At 43.3% G+C, this 10,963-nt stretch overlaps 1 protein-coding gene across 1 annotated transcript in view; it reads left to right on the plus strand.

Moving 5' to 3' along the window:
- Nucleotides 1-7,877: 7,877 nt before the first annotated feature.
- The window catches only part of LOC119312424 (magnesium-chelatase subunit ChlD, chloroplastic), a 7,591-nt gene continuing 4,505 nt past the window's right edge, over nucleotides 7,878-10,963 (plus strand). The window contains exons 1-6 of the mRNA XM_037588150.1: nucleotides 7,878-8,146; nucleotides 8,520-8,698; nucleotides 8,819-8,903; nucleotides 8,984-9,300; nucleotides 9,388-9,511; nucleotides 10,373-10,465. Of these exons, the coding sequence (XP_037444047.1) occupies nucleotides 7,883-8,146; nucleotides 8,520-8,698; nucleotides 8,819-8,903; nucleotides 8,984-9,300; nucleotides 9,388-9,511; nucleotides 10,373-10,465 (1,062 nt within the window). The 5' untranslated portion in view covers nucleotides 7,878-7,882. The remainder of the gene's footprint in view (nucleotides 8,147-8,519; nucleotides 8,699-8,818; nucleotides 8,904-8,983; nucleotides 9,301-9,387; nucleotides 9,512-10,372; nucleotides 10,466-10,963) is intronic.

The raw sequence follows: 10,963 nt of genomic DNA on the forward strand, positions 1-10,963 counted from the left end.
GGCGCCCAGCCCCCTGGGCGCGCCCCCTATCTCATGGACGGCTCGAAGACCCCCCCCCCTGACGTGAGACCTACGCCAAAAATTTCTATAAATACAGAAACCTCCAAAAAATAACCTAAATCGGGAGTTCCACCGCCGCAAGCCTCTGTAGCCACCAAAAACCAAGGGGACCCTGTTCTGGCACCCTGCCGGAGGAGGGATCCATCATTGGTGGCCATCTTCATCATCCCAGCGCTCTCCATGATGAGGAGGGAGTAGTTCACCCTCGGGGCTGAGGGTATGTACCAGTAGCTATGTGTTTGATCTCTCTCTCTCTCTCGTGTTCTTGATTTGGCACGATCTTGATGTATCATGAGCTTTGCTATTATAGTTGGATCTTATGATGTTTCTCCCCCTCTACTCTCTTGTAATGGATTGAGTTTTCCCTTTGAAGTTATCTTATCGGATTGAGTCTTTAAGGATTTGAGAACACTTGATGTGTGTCTTGCATGTGCTTATCTGTGGTGACAATGGGATATTCACGTGATCTACTTGATGTATGTTTTGGTGATCAACTTGCGGGTTCCATGACCTTGGGAATCTATGCATAGGGGTTGCCACACGTTTTCGTCTTAACTCTCCGGTAGAAACTTTGGGGCACTCTTTGAAGTTCTTTGTGTTGGTTGAATAGATGAATCTAAGATTGTGTGATGCATATCGTATAATCATACCCGCGGATACTTGAGGTGACATTGGAGTATCTAGGTGACATTAGGGTTTTGGTTGATTTGTGTCTTAATGTGTTATTTTACTATGAACTCTAGGGCTATTTGTGACACTTATAGGAATAGCCCAATGGATTGATCGGAAAGAATAACTTTGATGTGGTTTCGTACCCTACAATAATCTCTTTGTTTGTTCTCCGCTATTAGTGACTTTGGAGTGACTCTTTGTTGCATGTTGAGGGATAGTTATATGATCCAATTATGTTATTATTGTTGAGAGAACTTGCACTAGTGAAAGTATGAACCCTAGGCCTTGTTTCCTAGCATTGCAATACCGTTTATGCTCACTTTTATCATTAGTTACCTTGCTGTTTTTATATTTTTCAGATTACAAAAACCTATATCTACCATCCATATTACATTTGTATCAACATCTCTTTGCCGAACTAGTGCACCTATACAATTTGCCATTGTATTGGGTGTGTTGGGGACACAAGAGACTCTTTGTAATTTGGTTGCAGGGTTGTTTGAGAGATACCATCTTCATCCTACGCCTCCCACGGATTGATAAACCTTAGGTCATCCACTTGAGGGAAATTTGCTACTGTCCTACAAACCTCAGCACTTGGAGGCCCAACAACGTCTACAATAAGAAGGTTGTGTAGTAGACATCAATGTGCATTACCGAGAGGGCCCAGAGATACCTCTCCGATATTCAGAGTAACAAATTGTAGGATCAAAAGTATGTCTAGAGGGGGGTGATTAGACTACTTGACCAAATAAAAGCTTAACCTTTTCCCAATTTTAATTCTTGGCGGATTTTAGCAACTTAGCACTAGTCAAGCAATCAACCTAACACATACAATTCAAAGAGTATAGCAGCGGAATATAAATCATTGCATATGAAGGTAAATGGAGGAGTTTGGAGGGAGCAAACGCAATTGTAGACACGGAGATTTTTGGCGTGGTTCCGATAGGTGGTGCTATCGTACATCCATGTTGATGGAGACTTCAAGCCATGAAGGGTAACAGCTGCGCAAGTCCACAGTGGGCTCCACCCATGAAGGGTCCACGAAGAAGCAACCTTGTCTATCCCACCATGGCTATCGTCCATGAAGGACTTGCCTCACTTGGGTAGATCTTCACGAAGTAGGCGATCTCCTTGCCCTTACAAACTTCTTGGTTCAACTCCACAATCTTGACGGAGGCTCCCAAGCGACACCTAACCAATCTAGGAGATACCACTCTCCAAAAGGTAATAGATGGTGTGTTGATGATGAACTCATTGCTCTTGTGCTTCAAATGATAGTATCCCCAACATTCAATTCTCTCTCACAGATTTGGCTATGGTGGAAAGATGATTTGACTGGAACGCAACTTGGGGAAGGCTAGAGATCAAGATTCATATGGTTGGATTGGAATGTCTTCGTCTCAACACATGAGTAGGTGGTTCTCTATCAGAAAATGAGTAGTGGAAGTGTAGGTATGTTCTGATGGCTTTCCTCACGAATGAAGAATGGGTGGAGGGGTATATATAGCCTCCACACAAAATCTAACCATTACACACAGATTCCCAAACTCGGTGGGACCGAATCATGAAACTCGGTCAGACCGATTCAGGTCAAAATATGAATGTTAGGATTTTCGGTGGGACCGATACAGTTAACTCGGTGGAACCGATGCGCTAGGGTTAGGGCATAACGTAATCTCGGTGTGACCGATCACATGAACTAGGTGGGACCGATTTCAGTAATAGTCAAACAGAGAGTTGGTCAGGCAAACTTGGTGGGACCGATCCGCTTGTTTCAGTGAGACCGAAGCGTTACGAAAAGGAAACAGAAAGTTTGCATTGCGAACTCGGTGGGATTGGTCGGTCATTTCGGTGCGAAATGTTACAAAGGGAAATGAGAGTTTGCAATCCCATCTCGGTGAGACCGAGAACCCTATCGGTGAGACCGAAGTGACTAGGGTTTGTGGCAGTGGCTATGTCAAATGAACTCGGTGGCGCCGGATAGATCAAATCAGTGGGGCCGAGTTTGACTTTTAGGTTTAGAACAAATGTGGAAAGGGGAGAGTGTTTGAGGGTTTTGGAGCATATCACTAAGCATTTTGAGCAAGCAACCCATTAAGAAACACCTCATCCCCTTTTAATAGTATTGGCTTTCCTATAGACTCAATGTGATCTTGGATCACTTAAATAAAAATGTAGAGTCTTGAGCTTGTTGCCAATATGTATCCTTTGCATTTTGAGGGGTCCACATCTCTAGTCCATGCCATGTCAAACATTGAACTTTCTGAAATGATTATCTTGAAAGATCATTAATTCAATGAGCTATATGTTGTTAAGAATTACCAAAACCACCCAGGGATTAGTTGCACTTTCACAAATCCTAATCTCGATCTATGCCAACACAACAAACACCTTCGGAGATACCTATAGAGCATATTTATAACCACCCAGTTACGTTGTGACATTTGATAGCACACAAGGCATTCCTCCGGTGTCCGGGAGTTGCATAATCTCATAGTCGGAGGAATATATATTTGACATGAAGAAAGTAGTAGCAATAAAACTGAACGATCATTATGCTAAGCTAACGGATGGGTCTTGTCCATCACATCATTCTCCTAATAATGTGATCCCATTCATCAAATGACAACATATGTCTATGGTTAGGAAACTTAACCATCTTTGAATAACGAGCTAGTCAAGTAGAGGCATACTAGGGACACGGTCTTTTGTCTATGTATTCACACATGTATCAAGTTTCTGGTTAATACAATTCTAGCATGAATAATAAAGATTTATCATGATATAAGGAAATATAAAATAACAACTTTATTATTGACTCTAGGGCATATTTTCATCACTTGACGTCGCCCGCCTCGCGAGGCTTGGCCCCTCATGAAGGTCTTGTCTTGTTGGTGTTGTAGATGTGTCGTATCAGGCCGTTGATGGAGCCACGTCGTGGGCCGCAGGCAAGCAAGTCTGGGTACCCTAGTTCCTAGAACGCCGACACGCAACACTGCCGCCGTCCATAGCCCTAAGCCGCCGCTGCCGCCAGGGTTCACCGCTGCGGTTGAGGAGAAAGGGGAGGAGAAGGGGTAGAGAGCATCGGGTTGCAAGAGAAGGGATAAAGGCTGGTTCGGCCTTCGTTTTTCATGCTTATTATGAACATGGCAATTTCCTCCAACTATAAAGAACTCACATTGGTCAATACAAATTTTAACGGGAATTTTCTCTTTTTGTAAGGGCACCGAATGGATAAGGGTGAAAACAGAGCATTTTCAAAAACTAGGGGCAATCCTGAGTAGTGGGATCTAACTAGCTAATGGTAAAATACGGGCAGAGCTCCCATGAAATGTCCCCGCGTCGCTCCCATGAAGCAACATGGGCAGAGCCCTAAACCAGCAAAAGTTGTCTGATATGTCTCGAACGTATCTATAATTTTTATTTATTCATGCTATATTTATATCATTTTGGCATAGTTTTGGCATCATTTTATATTATTATTCTAGAGTAACCTATTAATTCAGTGCCCAATGCCAAGAACAATTGTTGTTTTGTGTTGTTTTTGGACTTTTTAGGAAAATCAATTTTACTAGACCCCAAAAAATCCAGAGAAAAATCATCTTAACTTTTAAGTCTAGAAGCTTCCAGGGGTAACCAACATAGGCCATGGGGTTGCGTGCCACTCCCACGCGCTAGGGATGTGTGTGGGCCTGCCGTGTGCCTCCTTGGTGCTCCGATCTACTGCCCATTGGTCCTTATGCCTTTATATGTTTTTGATCTACTACATATAATTTTCACACCCGATCTACCCCTATCAGTCCGCCGTTATATGCTTCGATCTACAACCTATCGGTCCCTATGCATTTATATGCTTCTGAAAACTTTGGATGTCAAAGAATGACATCGCCAACGAGGCCACCCGTTTTTCTAGGATCGAAGGAAACCCATCAAGCACACATCAATTTTGTTAGAACCGTGTGGCCGTGTGGGGTCATCGCTAGAGTGATGTCTTGTAGATGCAATCGTGTTGTTGTAGATGACGTGGCCGATTTCGTCGGTGTGACACGATCTTGTCGTCATTGATGTCGCATCTTGCAAATATGTCTATAGAGGATGCTAAAGGTGTTCATCTTGTTGAGGTAGCGAGTGTTGACAAATATGTCGATGAAGACCCTTGCGATGAGTGTCTATGATGGCATAGCGGCAAACGTGTAGACGATGATGCACCACTTCAAAGTGTCCCTTGCAGTGATGGGTGTGTTGGAAGTATGCCCTAGAGGCAATAATATTGTATTGTTGTATTTTTGTATTCATAATTAAGAGTTTATATTCTATGATATAACTGCTATGATCCTGGAATATATGATTCAGTGGATAACTCATATGCATGTGTGGGATAATAAACAATAAAGTTAGGTTCCTAGTCTTGCCTCTAAGACTAGCTCAAGTTTTGTTTGTGATCATGTTTTCCAGATCTTGAGATATCATCATGTGTAAAGTTAATATCAAAATAACATTGAGAGTATGAAGTTAGAAGAACAATCATATTGAATTGACCCAAACTTGTTTGTTATACTCTGAGATAATATCGTCTAAAATCAATTATCATAACACTGAGTGTTAACGTGCATTTAGTTCCTTAGACCATGAGAGTATTGTAGTCACTTCTTACTGTATGATGAGCTTTGGAGTTGCTCAAACGTCATTTTGTAACACGGTGATCATAACGACAACTTACAGGTTCATCAGAAAGTTTGACAAGGGACTAGATAGCTCGAGAGTGGAATTTGCTCCTCCGACTATGGAGAGATATTCTTAGGGCCCTCTCGATGTTAGGACATCCATCATCGTCTGGCCAGACATAGGTGACTATGCCACGGGGATGCCGGAACATGTCAACGAGAAAGAAGAACAAAATCGCATGTGTATGACTCAAGAGGTTACCGATACATCTCACCTCGGGTTTTGTGAAGTATCGCGAATAAAAGGGAATAACACATGATAACCAAAGGTTCACTTGAATGTCATTCATGTACTCATAGGGATCAATATGAACGTCCAAGGTTCCGCTATCGGTAATTGAACGAAACAGTTTTGTTCACGTCTATGTTTTACCGAATTTGTAGGGTCACAAGTTTAAGGTAATCATGATTTGTTGAGTGTTAGCAGGACGAGAATATTAAGAATATATTTGTGAAATAGTTTCACTAATATTCAAAATAGTTTCAAGAGGAGCTGGAAGCATTTCGAGGTCACCAGAAGGGTTTTCGAAGTTTATTGGGCAATACCGGATATTTTTGATAAATAATATATAGGTGAAAAATATTTGTGGTGATGTGAAATTAATAATAAAAGGCTCTAGCAATTGTTAGGAGGCTTTTATATTTAATTTAATATCAACGGACCTTAAAAGGCCAAGTGGAAGGAGTATTGGGCCACAAAGGCCCAATAGTGGTGGCGCCCCCTTCTCCCCCATGGTAAGGGGAGAGGGAGGCCGAATTGGAGGGCAAATCCCCCTCCTCTTGGCCAACCAAGGGAGTGAGACTTCCCATCCCCTTGTGGCGCTCCCTTCTCCTCCTCCAACCTATATATACTAGAGGCTTTTGGCACTTTTGAATATACAAGTTTCTAAGCCTCCTCTAGTTCTCTAGTTCTAGTTCTAATTGGTCCTAGTTGATCAATTAGAGTTTGATCTAGATCCTCTAATCCTCATAATTAGAAGCCCATTGTGGTTCTAGTATCCTCCCTCTAATTCTCCAGCGACGATTAGCTCTGTAGAACGAAGCGTTGTCGGATCGTGAAGATTGTACACCTGCAACTCATAGAGAGGCCGTGTTTTCGGTCTTCCATTTGAGGGACTGTTCATGGGCGATTCACGGGATTGTTCGTTTACGGTTTGAGGGACTCCAAGTACGATCTATACCGACTCGTCTTCTTTCGTTGTAACTCGGAGTCGGTAACGATCGAATCCAAACCGTTTCATTTTCATATTGTTCCTGCGTGATCGTAAAGCGATTTTTTTGTTTTCTACTATGTATCTCGACAGAGTGTCAATGCCCATGCCGTGATAAGTCATCAAGTCATAGGGATATGTGAACAAGAAATCCATGTAAATTAGCATTCCAAGAACAATAAGTTGGCACCTTCTTTCAAGACTACTATTTATTGAGGGAAAAGAAAAGAAAAAATGGAGTGGAGTGAAGAATTGCATCCTTTCAACATCGGCATGTCGTGCGGATGTTGCATGTCGGTGACGTCTCTCATAGATGTGCTAGATGATGATTTTTTTGGGTGTGCTCGTACAATGGATGTTGAGGGGACCATGCAAGTTGACTCCGTGTAGATGGTCACAGTGGCATGAAGTTTGTTGTGTGTGTGGTGAAGACATCATGGCTCATGTCGATGCAGGTAAAAGATGCCGATTGGGACTGGTGCCGTACGCGCCTTGGTTGTTCGTTGTTCGTGCATGTGAGCCATTCCGCCTGGCCTGCTCGAGTGGCTTGCCGACCCTCAGGTTGTTCTGTTGCACCCCCGCGTAGAGCACTGGACCGTGACATCATCTCGGCCAAGCCGCCCTTTTGAATGCACCCCACAACACAGGTGATGCCACAGCATAGTGCATCTCAGATGTGCACCATCTTTTGATCACGTTGACAATACACAACATCACGGTTTGTTTCGGTGGACCAATAACATTCGATTACACCGATGGCGCTCCTTGATGTAACGTGTTTCCCGCTGTCATGTTTCGTTGGCTTCTCTCGGTGGTTATCGCTCTTAGGTCGTGACGGTTTTTTTTTTTGTCAGATAATTGTCTCCAAGGCTACACGGATTGACCTGTCTTGTTTCTTGCTATATGTGTCTTGAAATCATTGCACATAGACCACGACATCACCTCGAGCTCGACAAGAAGAGGATCATTTGTCTCCAAAACCAGGATCTATCCGAGGAGCGGAAATGAGCTGGAAAAACCCACGGTGGTTGACCAGAGCACATAAAAGGTAGGTAAATGGTGTTCTGCAAGCTATTACATCCTGCCGTTTCCGATCGGACGGCTGTGCATCTCCGAGCGAGAACCACGCGCCCGAGATGCGTGCGATGCGGATCCCCGGGAAAACCAGATAATAAACGATAAGCGCTCCCACGCCCACACTCCCCAGTCCCCATGGCTGCCATGGCCACCGCCCTCTCCGCCTCCCTCCCGCACCTCCCGCCCCGCCGCCTCCCCTCGTCTCCCGCCGCCGCGGTATCCCTCGCCCCCCGCGGCATCCGGCGTCGAGAGGCTCCTCCTCGCCTCGCGGCCGTCGCCTCGGCCTCCGAGGTCCTCGACTCCACCAACGGCGCCGTTCCCGCGCCCACGAGCCCCGCGCCGTCGGGGCAGCAGCAGTACGGCCGGGAGTACTTCCCGCTGGCCGCCGTCGTCGGGCAGGTGAGAAGATTTCCTTCGGCCGATTATTGCTGCCCTGGGCGCCGCTGATTGACTGATTGGGTGGTGGGATTGGTCGCAGCATTTCCCCGAGCTGGTTAGCCGCATTAGGTCGTTCTGGTCGAGAACTTATGCCATTTCAACCACAATGTAGAAGTAGCAGAAGCCAACACGCGCAAATTACATGATTTAGAGTTGTTCGTGGAAAATGGCATGCAATTTGTTATGATTTAATCTCAGTAAGGCTTTCTGGAGCTGGAAAATGCGGTAGCCAATCAATCGCCTGCAAGCTGTAGTTTTCCTCCCATGGTTTCCTGCATTGCTGTGTGAACTCTACTTTGTTGTAATCTGTGTATAATTTCATGTGGCTACCCAGGATGCAATTAAAACTTCTCTGCTGCTTGGGGCGATTGACCGTGAGGTTGGAGGCATTGCCATCTCCGGGAAGCGTGGGACGGCAAAGACGGTGATGGCCCGCGGCTTGCACGCTATGCTTCCGCCAATCGAAGTGGTTGTTGGCTCAATCGCAAACGCTGACCCCAACATTCCAGAAGAGTACCGACTTCACAATGCCATATCTGAAAATGCTTTGATCATTTCGTCACCTGATGTTCAGCTTCTTCTTGTTTCTTAAACGTTTCATCAGCTTACTTGATTAAGCTCCTCTTATGGTAGATGGGAGGACCATTTGGCTGACCAAGTGCAATATGATGCTGATGGTAATGTCAAATCTGAGATTGTCAAAGCACCTTTTGTGCAGGTAAGGCACACCGATTTAGTGTCATGGTATCTTCCCAGATCGTTGTTAGTTTAATAATGCCGCAGGTTTTCCCATGACAGATTCCACTTGGTGTCACAGAGGACAGGCTCATTGGGTCTGTTGATGTTGAACAATCAGTGAGATCAGGGACTACTGTGTTTCAACCTGGTCTTCTTGCTGAAGCTCACAGAGGTGTCCTTTATGTTGATGAGATAAATCTATTGGACGACGGCATAAGCAATCTGCTTCTGAATGTCTTGACGGAAGGAGTTAATATTGTGGAAAGAGAGGGAATTAGCTTCCGTCATCCATGCAAACCACTTCTAATTGCTACGTACAACCCGGAGGAAGGATCCGTACGTGAACACTTACTTGATCGTATTGCAATTAATTTAAGGTACTTTAGACTTGAAAGATTGCTTTCTTATTTACTTTTATTACCAAATTCATGGTTTGTTCATTGTCATAATGTTTCATTTCGCAGTGCTGACCTTCCATTAAGTTTTGATGACCGCGTGGCAGCCGTCAATATTGCAACCCAATTTCAGGAGTCTAGCAAAGATGTTTTTAAGATGGTGGAAGAGGAAACTGAGGTCGCAAAAACTCAGGTACTATTGAATGACCGAGTTACTGAGATCATTAATTAACAAAGCTGCACTGTACTTGCTTTATCAAACCAGTGTAGGGTGCAAATTCCATTTAGTTTCGGTTTTCGTTTTCCTTTTTGTTGGATACAAAACACCTTCCAAGAGCATTGTATACATTAAATCATTCAGTTACAAAATGTATAGGGTCCACAATTATGTAGCTATCAAACACTCATGATTACAAAGGAGAAAACAGTGCTCATATGAAAAACAAGAAATTACATCCGGCACAAGTGCAACACATGCAAAAACTTAACGTATATTCCTTCATTTTATATAAATCAATTTAGTTTGTGTGAAATAATGAATTTTATAAAATTACCATTTTAAGATGTGTTGATGCATGAGACAATATTAATGTTTTGCATGATCTTGCAACTAAGTAAAGGGCATTGATGGAGTGAATGTGAGAACTTTGTCCTCAAAAGGAGGCATGGTTTATATGTGAAAAAATTGGAAACTCAAATTGTCTTCAGTTGTGAAATCAAGGGACAGATCTCTCTTTTAACTGCATATTATTGAGTAAACAAGGTAGGCATATATTAGACAGGAAACACAAAGGATGCATGTCGCTCATCCAGTTGGCAAATATAGACAGGAAACACAAATTATGAATAATATTAGACATGAGCACGTAGATTGACCACATGACTTCCACTATATACAACTTTTATCATTTGTTTTGAAGTATGCAAAATCTCAAGTCAAGACTAAAAGGGTAAAAAAAAAACAGCTAGCTTATATGTAGTGACAAGGTAGTATTTGAGTTAAAATCTGTGTTATGTACTGCGCGTCTCACAATGATTATACATGGTCACTCAGATAATTTTGGCAAGAGAATATCTGAAGGATGTTGCTATCAGCACAGAGCAGCTCAAATATCTTGTCATGGAAGCTATACGGGGTGGTTGTCAGGTTAGTTGACTTGTTGAAGCTTGGTCTTCGTCCAGCCAATGAGCTTCCTTTGAGGCATTGAGCCAACTGTTTGTAGAATCAATGTTGTTTTGTATTATGCGCAGTACTACCAGCTGCAGATAACAGTCAACATATTTAGCCATGATTGGCATAATTGGAAACATGGATACCTTCTATAGTTTGACATCATTATTCAAGGTCTTCGGTGAATCTTTTCTCTATATATGTACATCAAATGTAACTGGATAGACTAATCAACCCATTTTCAAGTGCTCCAAACTATTTGAGCTTTTGGCAACAAAGCCAAGGTTACTGATTTTTTTAACCTTGTCTCAGTAAAGTCGACCCCATTTCCTGTTGTTACCTCCAGTTGCAACATGCCACCTGGGCTATTTCATTGTGCCCGTTTGGTATGTTATAACCTCGTGTGATCAACTTGTTGTACGTCGTAAACGGTGATGTCATTCTACTTCTACTCCTACGCTTTTATTTTTGTTT

The sequence above is a fragment of the Triticum dicoccoides genome, chromosome 5B (genome assembly GCF_002162155.2).
Source record: "Triticum dicoccoides isolate Atlit2015 ecotype Zavitan chromosome 5B, WEW_v2.0, whole genome shotgun sequence".
Lineage (NCBI taxonomy): Eukaryota > Viridiplantae > Streptophyta > Magnoliopsida > Poales > Poaceae > Triticum > Triticum dicoccoides.